This window comes from Odocoileus virginianus, chromosome 3, assembly GCF_023699985.2.
Source record: "Odocoileus virginianus isolate 20LAN1187 ecotype Illinois chromosome 3, Ovbor_1.2, whole genome shotgun sequence".
NCBI lineage: Eukaryota > Metazoa > Chordata > Mammalia > Artiodactyla > Cervidae > Odocoileus > Odocoileus virginianus.
Genome location: NC_069676.1, coordinates 39,823,308 through 39,845,973, shown reverse-complemented (window position 1 = coordinate 39,845,973; position 22,666 = coordinate 39,823,308). Strand labels below are relative to the sequence as shown.

At 40.0% G+C, this 22,666-nt stretch overlaps 1 protein-coding gene across 1 annotated transcript; it reads right to left on the bottom strand.

The window, feature by feature from the left end:
• Window positions 1–1,032: 1,032 nt before the first annotated feature.
• On the bottom strand, window positions 1,033–3,382 carry LOC139034377 (very long chain fatty acid elongase 6). The gene has a single exon (XM_070465229.1). It carries the CDS (start codon window positions 3,313–3,315, stop codon window positions 2,521–2,523), a length of 795 nt encoding a protein of 264 aa, XP_070321330.1. The 5' UTR covers window positions 3,316–3,382; the 3' UTR covers window positions 1,033–2,520.
• Window positions 3,383–22,666: the final 19,284 nt, after the last annotated feature.

Genomic DNA, 22,666 nt, shown 5'->3' with positions numbered 1-22,666 from the left:
ATTGAGTTGTTATTTCATGGATGTATATTCTCTAATTTGGTGAGAGCTACTGGTTATTTGCCCTCTACCAAGTTTAGGGTGGCAGGTAGTGACTATCAGGGGATAAAGATCCCCAACACTGTGAGGGGATAAAGAGAACCAGTTTTGTCCATGAGGTCTGTGTGGGGGAGGGTTTGAGAGTTTTGGTAATGTCAAAGAGTTGGCCGAACTTTCAGAATTACTTCTGTACAGCACACAGGGATCTTTCTGCATATCTCCATTCAGGGCACAAGGGCTGCAGGTATCACATAATTATCAATTCTGGGATGCTTTCTTAAACTTTTGTGGGTTACTTCGTGGGATATCCTGTCAACTTGATTCTGTAAACTGCTTGTTTCACATAACAGTTCAGCATGAACATTATTTAACTTGAGTAGATGTACTTTGATGTTATTTATGTTCAACAAATGTGATTTCATATAGATATGGAATATTTATTAATTCATTGTCATTAATTTTTACAATAAAATAATGGATTATTAATTCTTTATAATAAACTTATAAACTTTCTGTGATCGCAATCATTTTGCTTTATTGGCTCAAGACGCATGCACTTTTTTTTTTTTTTTTTTCATGGTTCAGACCATTCACACAGAATGGAATAAAACTTTATTCTTTTCAATTCCACACATAGACGAGATGCTGAGAAAGCCCTTGTCATCTCTGACAGAGAAGCAGAGCAGCTCTGTTTCATGAATGACAGCACAATTAAAGCTAAAATAATATAAAAATAATTTGAAAAATCCCTTTTCTGTACACACTCAAAGCAAGAAAGCTAAACGGCTTCTTTTTCTGCTAGCCAGAAAACATGTTTCTATGTATTTGGGCTTTAAAGTTCAGTGGACCTCACGTCTGTGTGTATGTGTGTGTGGTTATGCATGTCTAATCTATGCAGTGTAGTAGCCTCTAATTTTTATCTAGTTTGTCTAATCATTAAGCTATATAACCAGTTGGAATACTATTATATCACATTGAACAACTTGACATAATTGCTTCTTTGAAATACAGGAATGTTTACACATTTATTTGGCTTGTAAAGGACTGAAATATTACAGATATTATAGTATCTAGCCTTTTTTATTTTTTAAAGAATATGGCTCTTAATAAGTTGATTTTCTGAATTCCAGAGCATAAGTCCCTTTTCAAAAAATTTCTGAAGCTGACTCAAAGTAGGAAGAATGTCTTCTGATTTGGCCAAAAATATGGTGAATATTTTATATCCTTTAAAATTTGAATAAGTCTCTAAGGGGCCCTTTGTGTGTCGACTGTTCAGCCCAACTTGCCATGAAGTGTGTTTGTCAAAGTATCTCTGCTTGACCAGCAGAGGGCACTTCAAACACCTCTGCATTGCTTCAGCAAAGGCAGATGATGCAGAAACACAGTGTTCACCCAAGATCAAGGAGAGCCCTGTGGGCTGCTGTGTGAAATTCACAAAAATATAGAAAATGTGGACTGTCCCGCAGGGTTTCATTTGGAAAGTTATGTGTGGAGTCAACTATGGAGGGGCGCACTCATCATCTCTCATATTGATCTTCGGCTCATTGCTCTTTCCCAAGAACTTCGGTACAGGGCCGCAACTTTTTATAGGTAAGAGAGTCTATTTTTCAACTAATTTGGTTGAATTGTCTGTTTTCTATTCTATATTTATTCTTCCGTTTGAAAGCCCAAGGCAACTGAACAAAGGATGCTGTGTCCCACCTCATTTAGGGGTAGGAAGAAACTATCAGAAATGCTGAGATCGGAGCTGCCCTTTCAGGAGTCGGGCTGCACTGCCTCCTTCCTCCCGGGGAGAGCCCTGGGAAAATATTGTGCCTCATTTTGTTATGGTGAACTCACTAGACTAAGGCTGTGCTATGAAGGGGAATGAGTCTCTCTCTTAGTTGAAATATAGTTTATCATCTGTTTTCTCAGGAGGTGATTAAGACATCTTTTCTCACGGGGGCTACAACCAGTAACCTTTCTTAAAAAGTACTTTCAATTTTGCAAAAGCGTTATTCTAGATAATACACCCCCGTCTCTTCCGTTTTTACTTTTTCTGTTGGCTCCAGTTTAGTGTCAGAAAAGATTAGAAAGGATTGTATGTATGTGCTCACGTGGTTTTTAAGTAAACTTCTTTGATCCTTAGAGAAGTTTAACACTTAGTAAATTCATTTTTTCCATATACTGTTAATAGCTTGTTTGCCTTCTCTCTCTCGGGCCCACTTTGCTCTCGTTTGTCCTAGAGTTGACAGGTAAAGAGGGAATGGGGTCTTCCAGCAGCAGTCCTTTGAGATGGAGGTGTACTCAGTGAGTCCTCACCCAAACAGGATCACTAACTTACTGGGTTACGTCAACCTAACTATGCCTAAGCTGCCTCGGGTTGTGTGTTGCTCATGTGTCTCGTTTTGTTTTAGCTGCACCGTGTGATTCCTTGTGCCATTTTCGTTTGTCTGCTGTTTTTCTTGATGACCCTGAGCTGCGGCTTCCTCCTCAGCTCCGACACTAGTCAGCCTTCCTCGCTTTCCTCAGCTTGCTGCCGATGTAGGCCTCAAAGAAGAAGTGGCAGAAGAGCACAAAGTAGCTGAGGTACATGAGCGAGGACCAGAAGATGTTCTGGAAGTGGGAGTGGCACTGCTCATGCTGCATCCACTGGAAGACCAGGTAGTTAATGACACAGCCTATCAGCATCTGAACGATCTGGGACAGGGTGATGAACATGGCGAACTTCCGGGAGACGCGGAAGCCCGCCGCTCGCAAGGCATAGTAAGAGTACATCACAGAGTGCACGCTGAAGTTCATCGTCATGAACCACCCACCCCCTGCGACCATGTCCTTGTAGGAGTACCAGGAATACAGCAGCACAGTGATGTGGTGGTACCAGTGCAGGAAGATCAGCTTCTGCTTCCGCAGAATGATGAATATTGTATCTCCTAGTTCGGGTGCTTTGCTTAGCACAAATGCATAAGCCCAGAATTTGCTGACAGGTCCATTGTAAAAACCCTGGTCACAAATTGAATGCTTCAGGCCTTTGGTCATCACAGTGTACACCATATAAGCACCAGTTCGAAGAGCACCGAATATACTGAAGACTGCAAGGGTCAGAGACCAGAGCACTAATGGCTTCCTCAGTTCAAACTTCGCCCGTTTGTTCATTAGGTGCCGACCACCAAAGACAAAGGCAGCATACAGAGCGGAAAACAGGAAAGATTTCTTCCAGTTTTCCTGCATCCACTGGATGGCTTCATTCTCGTTGAACTGCTTTTCGAATTCATATTCTTGTAGAGTCAACACTCTCATGTTCACTGGGGCTGATCTTCGGAGTCGCTACGTGTTCTCTGCGCCTCCGCTCGCAGCTCCTCTCTCCGGGACTGACGCATGCACTTTGATACAGCATTTCGTATGTGCTGTCAAGAAATCTGCTGCGAGACTAGCACTTTGCAATGCAGCCAGCAGAGGGCAGGGTCACTCTTTCCAAGTTCTTGCCAAACTGAATATTCAACTTCTTCACTTCAGACGCACAAAATATAAGGCCACAACATTAAAGTTCAAGTCTTTGCTGATTAGAATCTCAATATTATTGCTTATGACTTTAGACCATTGCACCCTTCTGTCAAGACTGTGTTTGTTCAGAGTCTGTCTTTTGTATTATCTCGAATGAAGTGCTGGTCCTTTGCTTATATTCACAATATTCTTTATGTAATAATTATCTGAGGCCGTGGGAAGAGATTTCACAATTATTTATCACAGTGATTTATATAGAGCTATTCTGAGCATCAAAAACCTTAAATGTTTAGATAATGCAATTATGGTGATATCAAAAATTGTGTGTTGCTCAGTCATGACCGACTTTTTAAGTCACTCACACACTTGTTTATATTACCATAATTGCATATATATATATATATATATATATATACACACACACACACATATAAAGGCCTATGCCCTGAGAAAACCATAATTCAAAAAGACACATGTACCCCAATGTTCAGGAAGCAACAGTTAGAAATGGACATGGAACAACAGACTGGTTCCAAATAGGAAAAGAAGTAAATCAAGGCTCTATATTATCACCCTGCTTGTTTAACTTATATGCAGAGTACATCATGAGAAAATCTGGGCTGGAAGAAGCACAAGGTGGAATCAAGATTGCCGGGAGAAATATCAATAATCTCAGATATGCAGATGACACCACTCTTGTGGCAGAAAGTGAAGAACTAAAGAGCCTCTTGATGAAAGTGAAAGAGGAGAGTGAAAAAGTTGGCTTAAAGCTCAACTTTCAGAAAACTAAGATCATGGCATCTAGTCCCATCACTTCATGACAAATAGATGGGGGAACAGTGGAAACAGTGGCTGACTTTATTTTTCTGGGGTCCAAAATCACTGCAGATGGTGACTGCAGCCATGAAATTAAAAGACGCTTGCTCGTTGGAAGGAAAGTAACGACCAACCTAGACAGCATATTAAAAAACAGAGACATTACTTTGCCAACAAAGGTCCATTTAGTCAAGGCTATGGTTTTTCCAGTGGTCATGTATGGATGTGAGAGTTGGACTATAAAGAAAGCTGAGTGCCAAAGAATTGATGCTTTTGAACTGTGGTGTTGGAGAAGACTCTTGTGAGTCCCTTGGACTCCAAGGAGATCCAACCAGTCCATCCTAAAGGAGATCAGTCCTGGGTGTTCATTGGAAGGACTGATGTTGAAGCTGAAACTCCAATACTTTGGCCACCTGATGTGAAGAGCTGACTCATTTGAAAAGACCCTGATGCTGGGAAAGATTGAGGGCAGGAGGAGAAGGGGACGACAGAAGATGAGATGGTTGGATGGCATCACCGACTCAATGGACATGGGTTTGGGTAGACTCCAGGAGTTGGTGATGGACAGGGAGGCCTGGCGTGCTGCGGTTCATGGGGTCGCAAAGAGTCAGACACGACTGAGCGACTGGACTGAACTGAACTGAACCCCAATGCTCATTGTAGCACTGTTTACAATAGCCAGGATAAGGAAGCAACCTACATGTCTGTCAATAAACAAATGGATAAAGAAGTTCCAGTACAAAAATACAATGGAATATTAGCCATAAAAAAGAATCAGTCTAAATCAGTTAAATTGAAGTAGACAAACCTAGATTCTGTTATACAAAGTGGAGTAAGTCAGAAAGAGCAAAACAAATAACATTCTTCTTTTGCATCCTGATTAGTCAGCTCTTATGAAGCCAATTTTGTCTAGTCAGACAGTTCTTGAAATATATACATCCATTCAGATATTCAAGTTTTCATTCAGTGATTGCAACAAACTCTTTCTATCATTTTTCATTTTATATGTGACTTTTCTTCTACTGAGTTGCTGGTCCTTTGCTTACTTATTCATCATAAAAATAAATCTTGCATAAAAATAATCTGAGCCCATTAGTATAGATTATAGATTTCTATAATATTATAATCTAGAAAAGTGGTATTGGTGAACATATTTGCAGGGTAGGGATAGAGACCCAGAAGTAGAGAACATCTTGTGGACGCAGCATGGGAAGGAGAGGGTGGTAAGTGTTGACAGAGTAGCAGTGAGTTATACACATTACCCTGTGTAAAATAGACAGCCGGTGGGAAGTTGGTATAAAACACAGGGAGCTCAGCTTAGTGCTCTCTGCTAACCTAGAAGAGTGAGATGGTGGGGTCATGAGAGGGAGGTGTAAGATGAAGGGGATATATGTTCACTTATAGGTGATTCACGTTATTCTATGGCAGAAACCACACAGTATTGTATAGCAATTATCCTCCAACTAAAATTCAATATTAAAAAAGAGAAAAGAACAAAACAACAACAAAAAAGAAAACAACAGTGAAAGTCCCGCCACGCATCGGGTGACTATGACGTAAGAAAGAAATTCTCCAAAAATTTTATGAACTTTGAAATCTGGTGCTATTTACACTATTCCTAGTATGGGGAAAGAGAAATGCTTGCACCTTAACTTTCCTTATTACATATCCAGAGGTGACTGTCTTGCTACCTTGAGGCATCTGACCTTTATAGTGCTAAAAAAAATGTATCCCATTGACAGCTGTAGAATCCTACTAAATACCACCTCACACCACTCCCCGTGCCCTACATACTTCTCCAGGTGGACTGGAAAAATTTGCTTCATCACTGTAAGAGAGCCTTGCCAGTGTCTTCCAGAGCCTGCAGAACCTTATTCACACCATCTCCATATGAAAGGAGAATCTCTGAGTGGGAAACCTAGGTTTAAAGCTCTTCCTTTGCCTTGGCTTATGATATAACCTTGAATTACTTGATCATCCTGCCAAATGCTGTCCCTTCTGTTTAAGTGGTTCATGAAGAGCTCCTATTCTCACCTTTGTCTTCACCACTGAGGAGATCAAGAACTCTCATCTCCTTCCCAACCTGACCTTGGGTTATGATCTCTACAATTCCTTTGAAAGTGACCACGGGTCTCTGGAAAATACCCTCTTTTGGCTCTCTGGAGGGAGTTGATCTGTCCTTAGTTACAACTGCCAGAGACAGAGGAAATCTCTGGCCACAGTTACAGGAATTGCACGGGCATTTTCAGCTGAGATCGGAACACTTCTGGAGCTGGACAAAATCCCATAGGTGAGTGGGGTCTGGTGAGAGACACTGTGCTCTTTTCCAATGTCTTTCCCTCTCATCACATGAAAGATAAAGATGGAAGCTGTGTGTATGCATCCCGCAGAGATATAAACCCATTGCAGAGACACCATCAGATTGTGAGGTTATTTCCTGGGTTTGGAAGGAAGAAGGTGAAGAAGAAGTGCAGCCAGTACTTTGAAACCCAGATTGATACTTAGGGCCAAGGCATCTATCCCACAGCTACTCAGACTATTGAGTGGTCGTGGATCAGAGTCTTTTCCATCATAGCTAATGCCCACTCAATAGGGGACTGCCTCACCCCAAAACAGGACTCTCTCAGAGTACAGCCGGGAGCCAGTGTCTGGCAGATATGACAATAGGGAGCGTAGCCCTTACTGTTTCTGTCATTTATCATACCCATCCTTGCACAAAATGTTCCTTTGATATCTCCAGTTTTCTTTAAGAGATCTCTAATCTTTCCCATTCTATTGTTTTCCTCTATTTCTTTGCATTGTTCGTATAAGAGGACCTTCTTATCTCTCTGTGCTGTTCTCTGGAACTCCACATTCAGTTGGGTGTATCTTTCTCTTTCTCCCTTGCCTTTCATTTCTCTTTCTTCCTTAGCTATTTGTAAAGCCTTCTCAGACCACCACTTTGCCTTCTTGTGTTTCTTTTTCTTTTGGATGTTTTTGGTCATTGCGCCCTGTACAATGTTACGAGTTTCCATCCATAGTTCTTCTGGCACTCTGTCTACCAGATCTAATCCCTTAAGTCTATTTGTCACCTCCACTGTATAATCATAAGGGATTTGATTTAGGTCATACCTGAAGGACCAACTTGTTTCATTTATTTTCTTCTATTTCAGCCTGAATTTTCAATAAGGTGCTGATTGTCTGAACCACAGCCAGCTCCAAGTCTTGTTTTTGCTGACTTTATAGAGCTTCTCTCTCTTTGATTGCAAAAAATATAATCAATCCAATTTCAGTATTGATGATTGGTGATGTTCAAGTGTAGAGTCATCACTTGGGTTGTTGGAAAAGGATGTTTGCTGTAACCAGTGTGTTCTCTTGACAAAACTCTGTTAGCCATTGCTCTGTTTCATTTTCTACTCCAAGGCCAACCTTGCCTATTATTCTGGGTATCTCTGACTTCCAAGTTTTGTACTCCAATCCCCAACGATGAAAAGAGCATTTTTCTTGGTGTTAGTTCTAGAAGGTCTTACAGATTTTCAAAGATCCAGTCAACTTCAGCTTCTTTGGAGGCAGTGATTGGGGCATGAACTTGGATTACTGTGATGTTGAATGGTTTGTCTTGGAAATGAAGGGAGATCATTCTGTCCTTTTTGAGATTGCACCAAAGTACTGCATTTTGGACTCTTTTTATTAACTATGAGGGATACTCCATTTCTTCAAAGGGATACTTGCCCACAGTAGTAGGTATAACGGTCATCTGAATAAATTCACCCATACCCATCCATTTTAATTCACTGATGCCTAAGGTGCCAAAGTTCACTCTTGCCATCTCCTTCTTGAAAATATCCAATTTACCATAGTTCTTGGACCTAACATTCCAGGTTTTATGCAATATTGTTCTTTACAGCATCAGACATGTTTTCACCATCAAACACATTCACAACTGACTGTTGTTTCCACGTTGGCCCAGCCCCTTCATTCATTCTGGAGCTATTAGTAATTGCCCTTTGGTCTTCCCCAGTAGCATATTGGTTACCTTCTGACCTTGGGCTCCTCTTCTGGGATCATAACATTTGCATGTCATACTATTCATGGGGTTCTGGTTGGAAGAATATTGGAGTGATTTGCCATCTCCTCCTCAGCCAGACTGTGTTTTGTCAGAACTCTTCGTTATGATCTTTCCATCTTGGGTGCCCCTGCACATCATGGCTCATAGCTTCGTGGAGTTATGCAAGTCCTTTCACCACAACAAGGCTGTGAGACATGAAGGGACGCAAGACATACAGAGCAAGGCTTAGAGACACAATGGTGACATTTGTGTAACATCTGAAACTGTGCCTTCTTCAGTTACCATGAAGGAGATAAGCGCACAGGGATCTTACACATTCTCTCTTATACTCGGGCTCAGATGATATCATCTTAAGAAGTAGCCTCATGTCCTTTTCAAAAGCAAGTGGTCTAGGATACACAGGCTTTGTATGCTCAGAATGAAATGAGAACTCTGGATGTCCATGGTAGTCTCTCCTTTCATCAAATAATCCTGTCACTCTCTCCGCCTCATCCTCTGTCAAAGAAGACAGCCCTAAATTCAGAATCCTGTTTATCTTTTTTTTTTTTTTTTTTTTTTTTTAGGGTCACATATGGTCCTTTCGATTCTTCATTTGGTAATAAAGACCGATTTTCATCTCTACCAGATGGACAGTCATGACAGCTATCTCACCCATGCAACGATTGGACTATGGCTGCATTTTGACTGGACGTGGGTATCGCTCTTTTCTATTGAAGAAAGAAAAAGTGAGCAGTTTATTTGGGACCTGAAAGCAGAGATGATACTGAAAGGTATATGTGTGGACTTTACTGCAAAGGTTCTTGCTGAAAGGCAGTTTGTGGAAGAAAACCCTGACGATTTTGACAATAGAATCAGAATTTCATCCACAAATGTATATATTGCATGCTGATATGGATAACTTCTATGTTATCAATAGAGAAACCCATTTGTATGTAACCTGGGACAAGGTGTGGATTATGGTAGCAAATGGAGATAATGTTTTGAATGAGCTAAAATATATGCCATCCTCTGTCAATGGAAATTGCTTTTTTTCACACCAGATGAGGGAAATCCTAGGACTTCAACATTATCTCAAGAATACTGATCCTTCTAAAACAAGACAGACTTCTACTACTTTGGTCATTGGCTTCGAAAGACTAACTGCCCAATTCCTGCCATATGACCCAGCAATCCCACTTCTGGGCATACACACCGAGGAAACTAGATCTGAAAGAGACACGTGCACCCCAATGTTCATTGCAGCACTGTTTATAATAGCCAGGACATGGAAGCAACCTAGATGCCCATCAGCAGACGAATGGATGAGGAAGCTGTGGTACATATACACCATGGAATATCAGCCATTAAAAAGAATTCATTTGAATCAGTTCTAATGAGATGGATGAAACTGGAGCCCATTATACAGAGTGAAGTAAGCCAGAAAGATAAAGACCATTACAGTATACTAACACATATATATGGAATTTGGAAATATGGTAATGATAACCCTATATGCAAAACAGAAAAAGAGACTCAGATGTATAGAACAGACTTGTGGACTCTGTGGGAGAAGGCGAGGGTGGGATGTTTGAAGAGAACAGCATCGAAACATGTATATTATCTAGGGTGAAACAGATCACCAGCCCAGGTTGGGTGCATGAGACAAGTGCTCTGACCTGGTGCACTGGGAAGACCCAGAGGGATCGGGCGGAGAGGGAGGTGGGAGGGGGGACCGGGATGGGGAATACATGTAAATCCATGGCTAATTCATTTCAATGTATGACAAAAACCACTGCAATGATGTAAAGTAATTAGCCTCCAACTAATAAAAATAAATGGAAAAAAAAGACTAACTGCCCAATTCCCGAAATTCCTCTTGGTAGACTCGAAGACTCCCCACCAAATTTTTCCATAGAGCTCATGTCAACAAGTACTGACATGATGCTCTTGTGTAAATCTAGCTATTTAATGTATAATACTATTTATGCAGTGGCCCAAGCTCTCCATGAAATGCTTTTGGTGAAAATAGAAATGGGATCTTTGATTAATGCAGAGCAACCTATGCTTCTACCCTGGAAGGTAAATGTCCTTCAGATGCAGGTTATCAACGAACAACTGGAAGTTATCTGGTTGTATTTTATTGAGATGCTGCATCATGACCATATCTTTGTCTCAAATTCCACAGGATTAGGCACAACGGAGAATTTTTTTTACATTTGTTATATATAGATCTATACATGTTATGTCTGTTTGGAAAATGCTGCCATTGAGGGGGATACTCTGTAACTATTTGCTTAGAAACTTCTCTAGAAAAATATTCCCTGTGTAGGAAATATTACAGGATATAATAGGAATATTACATGTAGGATGTAATGCAGTAAAATATCCATACAAGGCTTAATAGAACCTATGAAAGGAAAAAATTAGTAAAATCTTTATATTTCATTAGAATGTACTGTTACTGCTACTGCTAAGTCACTTCAGTCGTGTCTGACTCTGTGCGACCCCATACACGGCAGCCCACCAGGCTCCCCCGTCCCTGGGATTCTCCAGGCAAGAACACTGGAGTGGGTTGCCATTTCCTTCTCCAATGCATGAAAGTGAAAAGTGAAAGTGAAGTCGCTCAGTTGTGTCCGACTCTCAGCGATCCCATGGGCTGCAGCCTACCAGGCTCCTCCGTCCATGGGATTTTCCAGTCAAGAGTACCAGAGTGGGGTGCCATTGCCTTCTCCGATTAGAATGTACACAATGCCAGAAAATATTGATGTAATTACCATTTCTGATTCCAACTATTTTACTTATAGTGATGTATGCAAAGTGGACCAAGTGACGCATAAAATGATTATGGTGTGAAGAGAAATGGAGTTTACTTGATTTCCAATATTGTCTCAGTAAAATGAATTCCTTGCAGACACAACTATTTTCACAAACCCTGCAAACAATCATGGGAGCAAGGACTGTGGTCCTGATTTAAATGTGAGACCAATAATGATGATAGTAAGCTCAACACATCTTACTGAGTTAAAAAATGAATTTTATCTGAATTTTCAGTCAGATTTTTGTGTATCTGCAACCCCTCTTCAGTGTATACTTAGGAATTTATGTCTTGACATTCAAGTGACAAATATGTTGAATCAATCTGTTGTTTGAAGAAAGTAAACTAATGGGTTCAAATAAATGTCCTATCTTTTTAATAGTTTTTAATATAAATTTAAAGCATATATGTGTAAGGTGAGTTCAGAAAGTTAATTTTCCTCTGACTTTACTTATAATATTTGATATACAACTTATAGATTATATATCAAATAATAATATGTTGCTGTTAGTAACATAAGTAGCCTTTCCAAGATTATACCAAAAGTTCGGATTCAGGATAATGAATGATGCTTCTATCACAAGAGACTAAGGAATTGAACAATAGTTGCTTAAACAGTAAGGATAAAGTATCAGAAAAAATGCAAAGTAGTTACTTTAAGAAAATTTTAAAGAAACCGAAAAATAATGATCAGAATTAACTTTTTGAGAATTCTGGCATCCAAACAAAACCTTCCAACACGCAGAATGCATAAGGAAGGAATATTGATTGAATTTTGTTCTAGAAGTTCATTTTATTTTCATTTACCCTGGTACTGTTTTTTACTTCACAGCTCAAGAGAAATATTTTAAACAATACCTCACATGCTTAGCACAGGTTATTACTACCAGAAGGGCTATATGACACTTATTCTAACAGATTAGGATTCTATGTTTGGACCTAAATGATGGCTTTCTGAGGGACTCATCTGAGACTTACGTTTACTTCACCTGTCTTGGAACTTTTTTTGCCTTTCCAGGTTCAAATTCATATGGTACGGCTATCCAAGAGACTGATAGGCTACAGAGAAGTTCATAAGGCTGTAGTTTCACTTCAAAGAGGAAGACAATGCCAGGCCCCAGTGCTTATCCAAGGCCAGGAATAGGAAGTTGTTCTGAAGGACTTCTGGAGAAATGCGAGCTTCCTGAGAGCAGAGGCAGGGTGTAGCAGTGTTGACTAAGTCTTGTGAATGCAACTAAGGCAGAGGAAGGACAACTTACTGCAACTTTGGGCTTTTAATTGCCCAAGTGCCCTGATAGAACATATTTCTTGTAATGATCTCTCTCACTAGTCACATATTCATCTATGTAATAAATGCACTCTGATTCATTCAAAAGAGAATAAGAAAAAATACTCATAACAATTAAATTCATGTTCTCGAAGCTCGTTGCCTTTTCTTGCTGGTATTTATAACTGTCTCCATCACCCATTTCTATTCACTTCACCCTCAGTAAGCACCTCAGTGGTTCCTAGATCTTCACCTGGTTGGATAACTCTCTTCTTTATTCCTGAAGGATCTAATCATTAGTAATCCTGCCTGGTTTGTTTTTCTGTAGTTTTCTATTGATTTGAATCATGAGATATACTAATACCAAGAATGCCCTAAGGAATCTCCTGATTTCCAGACTTAGGCTTCCTCACCTTCATTGCAGAGTGCAGATCAATTTCCCCTTGGTAATCAGGGTCAGTCATTTCAGCCAGTACAGATTTTATTTTGTGAATCTTGGCAAAGAACACAATTTGCTGTTTTTCTATATTTTTCTCTCTTCTTTATTTCATTCATATTCTTCAAAAATGTATTATTTCATTCAATGTGAAAGATCTGAATTTTGTTTCCCATATTTTCCCAGTACTTTAAGGTGTAACACTAGGCTGTTGATATAATAAGTTTGAAAAAAATAAAACTGTATTTGAGATAAAGAACACGGCTTCTTATCATAAATGCCATGATCAGTAATTGATAATTAACATCTCCCTTCTTGCTAAAGAATCAGTTGAAATGATGTTAACATGTCGTATGCTGATTCCAACTCTGTGAAGACCGTGAGAGCAGTTCTGGCACAGAAACCATGAGCTCCCTGGATGGACATCAGCCGTGGACACAGGATGGCAGAGCTCTCAGTGTAGGATCCACTTGTCTCTCCCACACCTCAGTCTGCCCCCAAGCCTGAAGTTTGAGTCATAGACTATGATGGAATAAAAAAGGCAATGGGAAAAACATATTTTTCCTCATTGTTTTTCATCAGGATGGAGGGAGACAGGTGCAGGGCCGCAGGGCAGGAGCCTCCCCAGACGTCCTCCATGGGACTGATATGAAGCAGGAAAAAGAAGGGGAAGCCAGGCTGCTCCTGTCACAGTGACACTGAGGGTGAGGTCTCAGCACTGTGACTCCCTTATGCACACCTACCTTCTGATTCTAACTGTGCCCTTGTCTGGGACACCAGCTTGCAACATGCCCCGTAGGGTGTGGGCATATGCTGTGCTGTATGTGAGGGGAAATTTTCCTATTTGAGCAGAGCCTTAGAGACTTGAACCTGATCCAGCTTCTCCTCAGCTCAGCTTAGACACAGATCTTTGTCTCCCTCTGGCAGACCCTGCCATGTCATTCTCTCCGGTTAGTGTTTTCCTAATCCTGCAGCCTTTACACATAGCTTGTGCAATGGGTAAGGATGGCTGTTTACAACACTGCAAGCTAAGTGCATATAGAGATGGGGATCTAAAAGTGGGTGGGTTTGTCCCTCTTTTTACTTTGGGCTAGAAAGCAGAAATATTCCTGCTCTCTTTTGTGCACAGGCCAGAAGAAATTACATCCATTTGGTAAGTTATTGTTTGTATGTACATCTGTGTGTGTTTCACCTCCTTGAAATGACCTTAGTTGTCACAGAAATGGCAGAAATTTGGCCCATGGGATTTAGAATGGTCTATTGCTTCTGTCACACACACAGGCAGTTGTATGGAGAGGAAATGGCAACCCACTCCAGCACTCTTGCCTGGAGAATCCCATGGACGGAGGAGCTTCGCGGCCTACAATCCATGGGGTTGCAAAGAGTCGGACATGACTGAGCGACTAACACACACGTTGCTTCTGTGTCCCTCGATTATCTGAAATGTTTTATCTCATTGCTCCTTTCAAGACAGAGGAGAGAATGATGTATCAACCCCATTCAGTTCACCAGCAGCATATTGAAGCTCTGTTCCTGGAGGTCTTAGAATTAGTGAGACTGCTGAACCCCTGTCCCTCCTACGGCCAGGACCCCTAGACGGAGGCACACAAGGCCTTTGAAACACTGATGCCCTGGCCTGAGGTCATCAGTAAGCCTGGCCCTGGCTTAAGAGAAAGTGGCTCAGTTGTTATGCTCACTGCTGACACAGACATTATTGAAATGTTCCTCCTATAGAGACCCTAAGTGCTTGGATTCACCAGCATAAAAGAAAAGTCTCCTAAAGGTCATTAATTTAATCTCATCAGTAATGTGGCATTCACCTCTTTCCCAGAAGCCAAAAGAAGAAAACAATATTTATGAGGAATTATAGATCATTTTGATCTATAATTTTAAATTTTCCAGGAGAATTTAGGAATTGCCTCAAAATATGGATTTATCTAATCCTGTGGCATGCATGTCTCTGACTGAGTTTAGTACCAATGTGTAAAAACTGGGTTTTATTGAGCAACCTGTGTCCTGTTCCTGCTTTGTTGGTTGAAAGAATAAGCAGTGCTTCTGCACCATTTATCAACATGTTTGTGTCCTCAGAAGAGTGTGGAGATATTTAGAATCTACATACTTTGTTTTGTTACTAGTTCTTTTTGGAATTTTGTCTAACCTTGGTCATTTAAATAGGGGTCCTTGCACTGGAAGGCTCTGACCTTTCCTCTCATCTGTGTGATGACCTCTTGTGCTCAATCTTTGTCCCTTCCAGCTGTCTCATTTCATGTCTCCTTTCTTCTTGGTTTGCTTCTGTGTATTTTACCAAAACATAAATTGAAATGTTTTATACAAGTTGTTAAATGACCGTACATTCTTCAGTTTGGTGAAAGCTACTGATTGTTGGCCTTCTAACAGGGTTAGAATGGCAGGAAATGAGTACCAGGCCATAAAGAACCTCTCTGATTCTCGATACTGTGAGGGGAAAGAGAGAACCTATTTTGCCCATGAGGTTTGCATGGTGGAGGGTTTGAGAGTTTTAGTAATGTCAAGTGGCTGGAGGCCAAACTTTCAGAATTACTTCTGTACAGTACACAGGGATCTTTCTGCATATCTCCATTCTGGGCATAAGGGCTGCAGGTATCATGTGACTGTCAACTCTGGCATGTTTTTCTAAGCTATGTGGTTTACTGCATGAATATATACTATCAACTTGATTCTGTAAACTGCTTCTTTCACATAACAGTTTATCATGAACATTACTTATCATGAGTAAAAGGACTTTTACATTATTGTTTAATGTATACAAATGTGATTTCATATAGATATGGAATATTTATTAATTCATTGCCATTAATTTTTTCAGTAATGAATTAGGGATTGTTTTTTTTTTTCCTGTGTAATCTTTTTCTTTTTAATTTATTTTTTATTTTTTTATTTTTTTTTATTAGTTGGAGGCTAATTACTTTACATCATTACAGTAGTTTTTGTTATACATTGAAATGAATTAGCCATGGATTTACATGTATTCCCCATCCCAGTCCCCCCTCCCACATCCCTCTCCACCCGATCCCTCTGGGTCTTCCCAGTGCACCAGGCCCGAGCACTTGTCTCATGTACCCAACCTGGGCTGGTTATCTGTTTCACCCTAGATAATATACATGTTTCAATGCTGTTCTTTTGAAACATCCCACCCTCGCCTTCTCCCAGAGTCCACAAGTCTGTTCTATACATCTGAGTCTCTTTTTCTGTTTTGCATATAGGGTTATCGTTATCTTTCTAAAGTCCATATATATGTGTTAGTATACTGTAATGGTCTTTATCTTTCTGGCTTACTTTGCTCTGTATAATGGGCTCCAGTTTCATCCATCTCATTAGAACTGATTCAAATGAATTCTTTTTAATGGCTGAGTAATATTCCATGGTGTATATGTACCACAGCTTCCTCATCCATTCGTCTGCTGATGGGCATCTGGGTTGCTTCCATGTCCTGGCTATTATAAACAGTGCTGCGATGAACATTGGGGTGCACGTGTCTCTTTCAGATCTGGTTTCCTTGGTGTGTATGCCCAGAAGTGGGATTGCTGGGTCATATGGCAGTTCTATTTCCAGCTTTTTAAGAAATCTCCACACTGTTTTCCATAGTGGCTGTACTAATTTGCATTCCCACCAACAGTGTAAGAGGGTTCCCTTTTCTCCACACCCTCTCCAGCATTTATTGCTTGTAGACTTTTGGATAGCAGCCATCCTGACTGGCGTATAATGGTACCTCATTGTGGTTTTGATTTGCATTTCTCTGATAATGAGTGATGTTGAGCATCTTTTCATGTGTTTGTTAGCCATCTGTATGTCTTCCTTGGAGGAATGTCTGTTGAGTTGTTTGGCCCATTTTTTGATTGGGTCATTTATTTTTCTGGAGTTGAGCTGGAGGAGTTGCTTGTATATTTTTGAGATTAATCCTTTGTCTGTTGCTTCGTTTGCTATTATTTTCTCCCAATCTGAGGGCTGTCTTTTCACCTTGCTTATAGTTTCCTTTGTTGTGCAAAAGCTTTTCAGTTTCATTAGGTCCCATTTGTTTATTTTTGCTTTTATTTCTGAAATTCTGGGATGTGGGTCATAGAGGATCCTGCTGTGATTTATGTCGGAGAGTGTTTTGCCTATGTTCTCCTCTAGGAGTTTTATAGTTTCTGGTCTTACATTTAGATCTCTAATCCATTTTGAGTTTATTTTTGTGTATGGTGTTAGAAAGTGTTCTAGTTTCATTCTTTTACAGGTGGTTGACCAGTTTTCCCAGCACCACTTGTTAAAGAGGTTATCTTTTTTCCATTGTATATCCTTGCCTCCTTTGTCGAAGATAAGGTGACCATAGGTTCGTGGATTTATCTCTGGGCTTTCTATTCTGTTCCATTGATCTATATTTCTGTCTTTGTGCCAGTACCATACCGTCTTGATGACTGTGGCTTTGTAGTAGAGTCTGAAGTCAGGCAGATTGATTCCTCCAGTTCCATTCTTCTTTCTCAGGATTACTTTGGCTATTCGAGGTTTTTTGTATTTCCATACAAATTGTGAAATTATTTGTTCTAGTTCTGTGAAAAATACCGTTGGTAGTTTGATAGGGATTGCATTGAATCTATAGATTACTTTGGGTAGTATAGCCATTTTGACAATATTGATTCTTCCAATCCTTGAACACGGTATATTTGAATTAGGGATTGTTAATTCCTTATAATAAACTGGGAACATTTCTTTTAATACTTTAACATTTATTTTTATTAGTTGGAGGCTAATTACTTTACAATATTGTAGTGGTTTTTGCCATACATTGACATGAATCAGCCATGGATTTACAGACACATGCACTTTTCATACAGCATTTGATATGTGCTATCAAGAAATCTGCTGGGCATACTAACACATATATATGGAATTTAGAAAGATGGTAATGATAACCCTATATACAAAACAGAAAAAGAGACATAGATGTACAGAACAGACTTTTGGACTCTGTGGGAGAAGGCGAGGGTGGGATGTTTCGAGAGAACAGCATGTATATTATCTACAGTGAAACAGATCACCAGCCCAGGTGGGATGCATGAGACAAGTGCTCGGGGCTGGTGCACTGGGAAGACTCAGAGGAATCGGGTGGAGAGGGAGGTGGAAGGGGGGATCGGGATGGGGAATACATGTAACTCCATGGCTGATTCATGTCAATGTATGACAAAACCCACTGCAATGTTGTAAAGTAATTAGCCTCCAACTAATAAAAATAAATGAAAAAAAAAAAAAATCTTCTGGGAACTAGCACTTCACAATACAGCCAGCAGAGGGCAGGGTTATCCTTTTTCTACATTCTTGCCAAACTGAATATTCAAATTTTGCTTCACTTCAGAGGCATATAATACTAGGCCATGATATTACAGTGCACGATTTTGCTGATTAGAATCTCAGTATCATTGCCTATGGTTTTTGGCCATTGCATCTATTTTTCAACACTATGTTTGTTCCTAGTCTTTTGTCTTTTATGTTATCTCTACTGAAGTGCTGGCTCTTTGTTTATTCATATATTCCTATGTAATAATTATCTGAGCCTATTATTATAGGTTTCACAATTATTTATCACATGGTTTATTTAGAGCTATTTAAACATAAAAAAACCTTAAATATTCAGAAAATGCAATTATCGTAATATTAGAAAGTGTAAGTTACTCAGTCATGTCTGAGTTTTGAGTGACTCAATTTCTGATGTTACCATAATTGCATTTTCTAAATATTTATGATTTTTGATGTTTAAATAGCTCTAAATAAATCGTTGTGATAAATAATTGTAGGTTTGTCCACTTCAGTTTTACTGACTCAAATTTGTTCCTTTTTATCACTAACATTCCATTGTATGTATGTACTGGAACTTCTTTATTCATTCAAATATCTACAGACATCTAGGTTACCTCCATGTCCTGGTTATTGTATAGAGTGCTGCAATGAGCATTGGGGTACATATGTCTTTTTGAATTAACGAATGTTTTTCCAGGGTATATACTTGCATATATATATATATATATATGTATATATATATATATATAGAGAGAGAGAGAGAGACAGAGACAGAGACAGAGACAGAGAGAGAGAGAGAGAGAGAAAGAGAGAGAGAATCTAGAAAAATGGTACTGATGAACTAATTTGCAGGGCAGGAATAGAGACCCAGATGTAGAGAACAAATTGTGGACACAGCGGGGGAAGGAGACGCTGAGATGAATTGAAAGAGTAGCGTTAAATTATATTCATTACCATGTGTAAAATAGATAGCTGTTGGGAAGTTGCTATAAAACAGAAAGAGCTCAGCTTAGTGCTCCAAGACAACTTAGAGGAGTGAGATGGGGGCAGGGTCATGAGAGGGAGGCACTATTTGGAAGGGTTATATGTGTACTTATAGCTGATTCATGTTCTTGTATGGCAGAAAGCAACACAATATTTCAAGCAATTATCCTCCAATTAAAAATAAAAATTAAAAAAGAAAAAAAACAACAAAAAAGAAAATAATAGTGAAAGTCTCTTCTAATGCATCAGCTGAATATGATGTCAGAAAGAAATCCCCCAAAATGTAGGAACTTTGAAATCTGGTGTTATTTAATGTATATGAAGTGTGGGAAAGGTGCTTGCATCTTGACTTTCAGCCCTAAGAAAGACAAGATGACATTTGAGAATCATCTATCTTTCAAAAATGGTATATGAGCTGTTTTTTTTTCACTCCTTACTTACATATGTAGAGGAGAATATCTTGCTATCTTGATGCACTTGATCTTTAAAGAGCAAAAAAAAAAAAAAAAAAAACTATTCCATTCACAGCTGTATATTCCAAATAAATACCACCTCACACCACTTCCAGTGCGCTATAAACCTCTCTAGGTGGATTGGCCACAGTTTGTTTCCTCACAATAAGAGAGCCTTGCCAATGGCTTCCAGACCCATGGGAACCTTATTCATACCATCTCTATATGAGAAGACAGGAGAACCTCTGTGGGAAACCTTGGTTTAAAGCCCTTCCCTTCCCTTGGCTTGGTTTATGATATACCCCTGAATTACTTGACCATTCTGCTTAATGCTGTCCACACTGTTTAGGTTCTTCATGAAGAGCTACCAACGTGTTCTGGCCTTTATCTTTGGCATTGAGGAGATCAACAAAAACCCTCACCTCCTTCCCAAACTGACCTTGGGTTATGATCTCTACAATGCCTTTTAAAGTGACCACAAGACTCTGGATAGTTACAGGAACTGCATGAGCATTTTCAGTGAGATTGGACCACTTCTGGAGCTGTACAAAATTCCACAGGTGAGCGGACTGAGTTCTGGTGAGAGACACTGCTCTTCCCCAATGCCTTTCCCTCTCATCACAACAATGGTAAAGTTGGAAAGCAGAGTGTATGCTTCCCACAGAGTTATAAACACCTTCCAGAGTTCCAGAGACTTCATCAGATTGTGAGGGCTTTCCCTGGGTTTGGAAGGAAGAGGGAAAATGCAGTCAATACTCTGAAGCACAGATCTGTGCTCAAGGCCAAATTATCCATCCCACAGCTACTGGGAATATTGAGTTGTCATTGATCAGAAACTTTTACATCATAACAAATGCCCACAGTATTAGGGACTATCTCACCCAAAGACAGAGTCTCTCAGAGCACAAGCAGAAGCCAGTGTCTAGCAGATATGACAATTGAGAGCTTGGTTCCCTTGTCTCAATCTGAGAGAAAACTGAAGGGTCATCTCAGCTTCAGAGATTACTGACGATTGACTGAGACTCAGTTACAACTGTTTTGTACTTCAGCATTTCCTTCTGCCCATTTCTACCTTGCTCCAGTCCTATGGGTTTATCTCTGGAGGACACCCCTGTAAACTTTCCACATGTAACACTCCATTTCAGAATTTCATTCCAGGGAAAGACCTGACCAGCAAAAGTCAGGTGACATTACTTTTGAGCATAGGTGTATTAGCTTTCTGAGAGGATAGGTTATTGCAATTTCCTGGATAATCTAGGTAAGGCTCAGGCAATAAATTTAATATATCATTGTGTTTAATGAGAAAAGCCTTATTAATTCTCAGAGTTTATATGGAACATTGTTTGTTGGTGGAAATGAATCTCTTCTTCAGTAGCCATGTTGTTGTTGTCATTGTTGTTAAGCTGCTAAATTGTGTTCAACTCTTTTCAACCCCAAGGCTGGTAGCACACCAGGCACCCCTATCTTTCACTATCTTGCTGGTTTTGCTCAATTTAATTTCCATTGAGTCCATGAGGCTATCTGGCCATTTCATACTCAGCTGCACTCTTCTCTTTTGCCTTCACTCTTTCCCACCACCACAGTCTTTTCCAGTGAGTTGTCTCTTCACCTCAGGTGCCCAAAATATTGGAGCTTCAACTTCAGCAACAGTACTTTTATTGAATATTCAGGGTTAATTTCCTTTAGGATTGACAGGTTTGATCTCCTTGTAGTCCAAAGGACCCTCAAGGATCTCCTCTAGCACCACAATTTTTAAAAATTAATTATTTTAGTTGGAGGATAATTACTTTACAACTTTGTGATGGTTTTTGCCATACACTGACATGAATCAGCTGTGGGTGCACCTGTCCCCTCATCCTGAACCCTCTTCCTTACCTCCCTCGCCACCCTATCCCTCCGTGTTGTCCCAGAGCACCACCTTTGAGTGCCCTGCTTCATGTATCGAACTTGCATTGGTCATATATTTTACATGAGGTAATATACTTGTTTCAATGCTATTTTCTCAAATCATCCCACCCTCCCCTTCTCCTGAATAGTTCAAAATTCTGTTCTTTACATCGGTGTCTCTTTTGCTGCCTTGCATATAGGATTGTCATTACCATCTTCCTAAATTCCATATATATGTGTTAATATACTGTTTTGGTGTTTCTCTTTCTGACTTACTTCACTCTGTATAATAGGCTCCAGTTTCATCCACCTCATTAGTACTGACAAACGCTTTTCTTTTTATAGCTGAGTAATATCCATTGTGGCTTCCCTGGTGGCTCAGAGGTTAAAGAGCCTGCCTGCAATGCGGGAGACCTGGGTTTGATCCCTGGGTCGGGAAGATTCCCTGGAGAAGGAAATGGCAACCCACTCCAGTATTCTCGCCTGGAGAATCCCATGGACGGAGGAGTCTGGTGGGCTACAGTCCATGGGGTCATAAAGAGTCAGACACGACGAAGCGACTTCACATACCACAACTTCCTTATCCATTTGTCTGCTGATGGACATTTAGGTTGCTTCCATGTCCTAGCCACTGCAAACAGTGCTTCAATGAACACTGGGGTATATATACCTCTTTCAGTTCTGCCCAGCAGTGGGATTGCTGGGTCATATGGCAATTCTATTCCCAGTTTTTAAAGGAATCTCCACACTATTCTCCATAGTGGCTGTAATAGTTTGCATTCACACCAACAGTGTAAGAGGGTCCCCTTTTCTCCACACCCTCTCCAGCATTTATTATTCATAGACATTTTGATGATGGCCATTCTGACCCATGTGAGATGACACCTCATTGTGGTTTTTATTTGCATTTCTTTAATAATGAGTGATGTTGAGCATCTTTTCATGTGTTTATTAGCTATCTGTATCTCTTCTTCGGAGAAATGTCTGTTTAGTTCTATTGACCACTTTTTGATTGGGTTGTTTGTTTTTCTGGTATTGAGCTACATGAACGGCTTGTATATGTTGGAGATTAATTCTATGTCAGTTTCATTTGTTATTAATTTCTCCTATTCTGAGGGCTGCCTTTTCACTGTGCTTATAGTTTCCTTTGTTG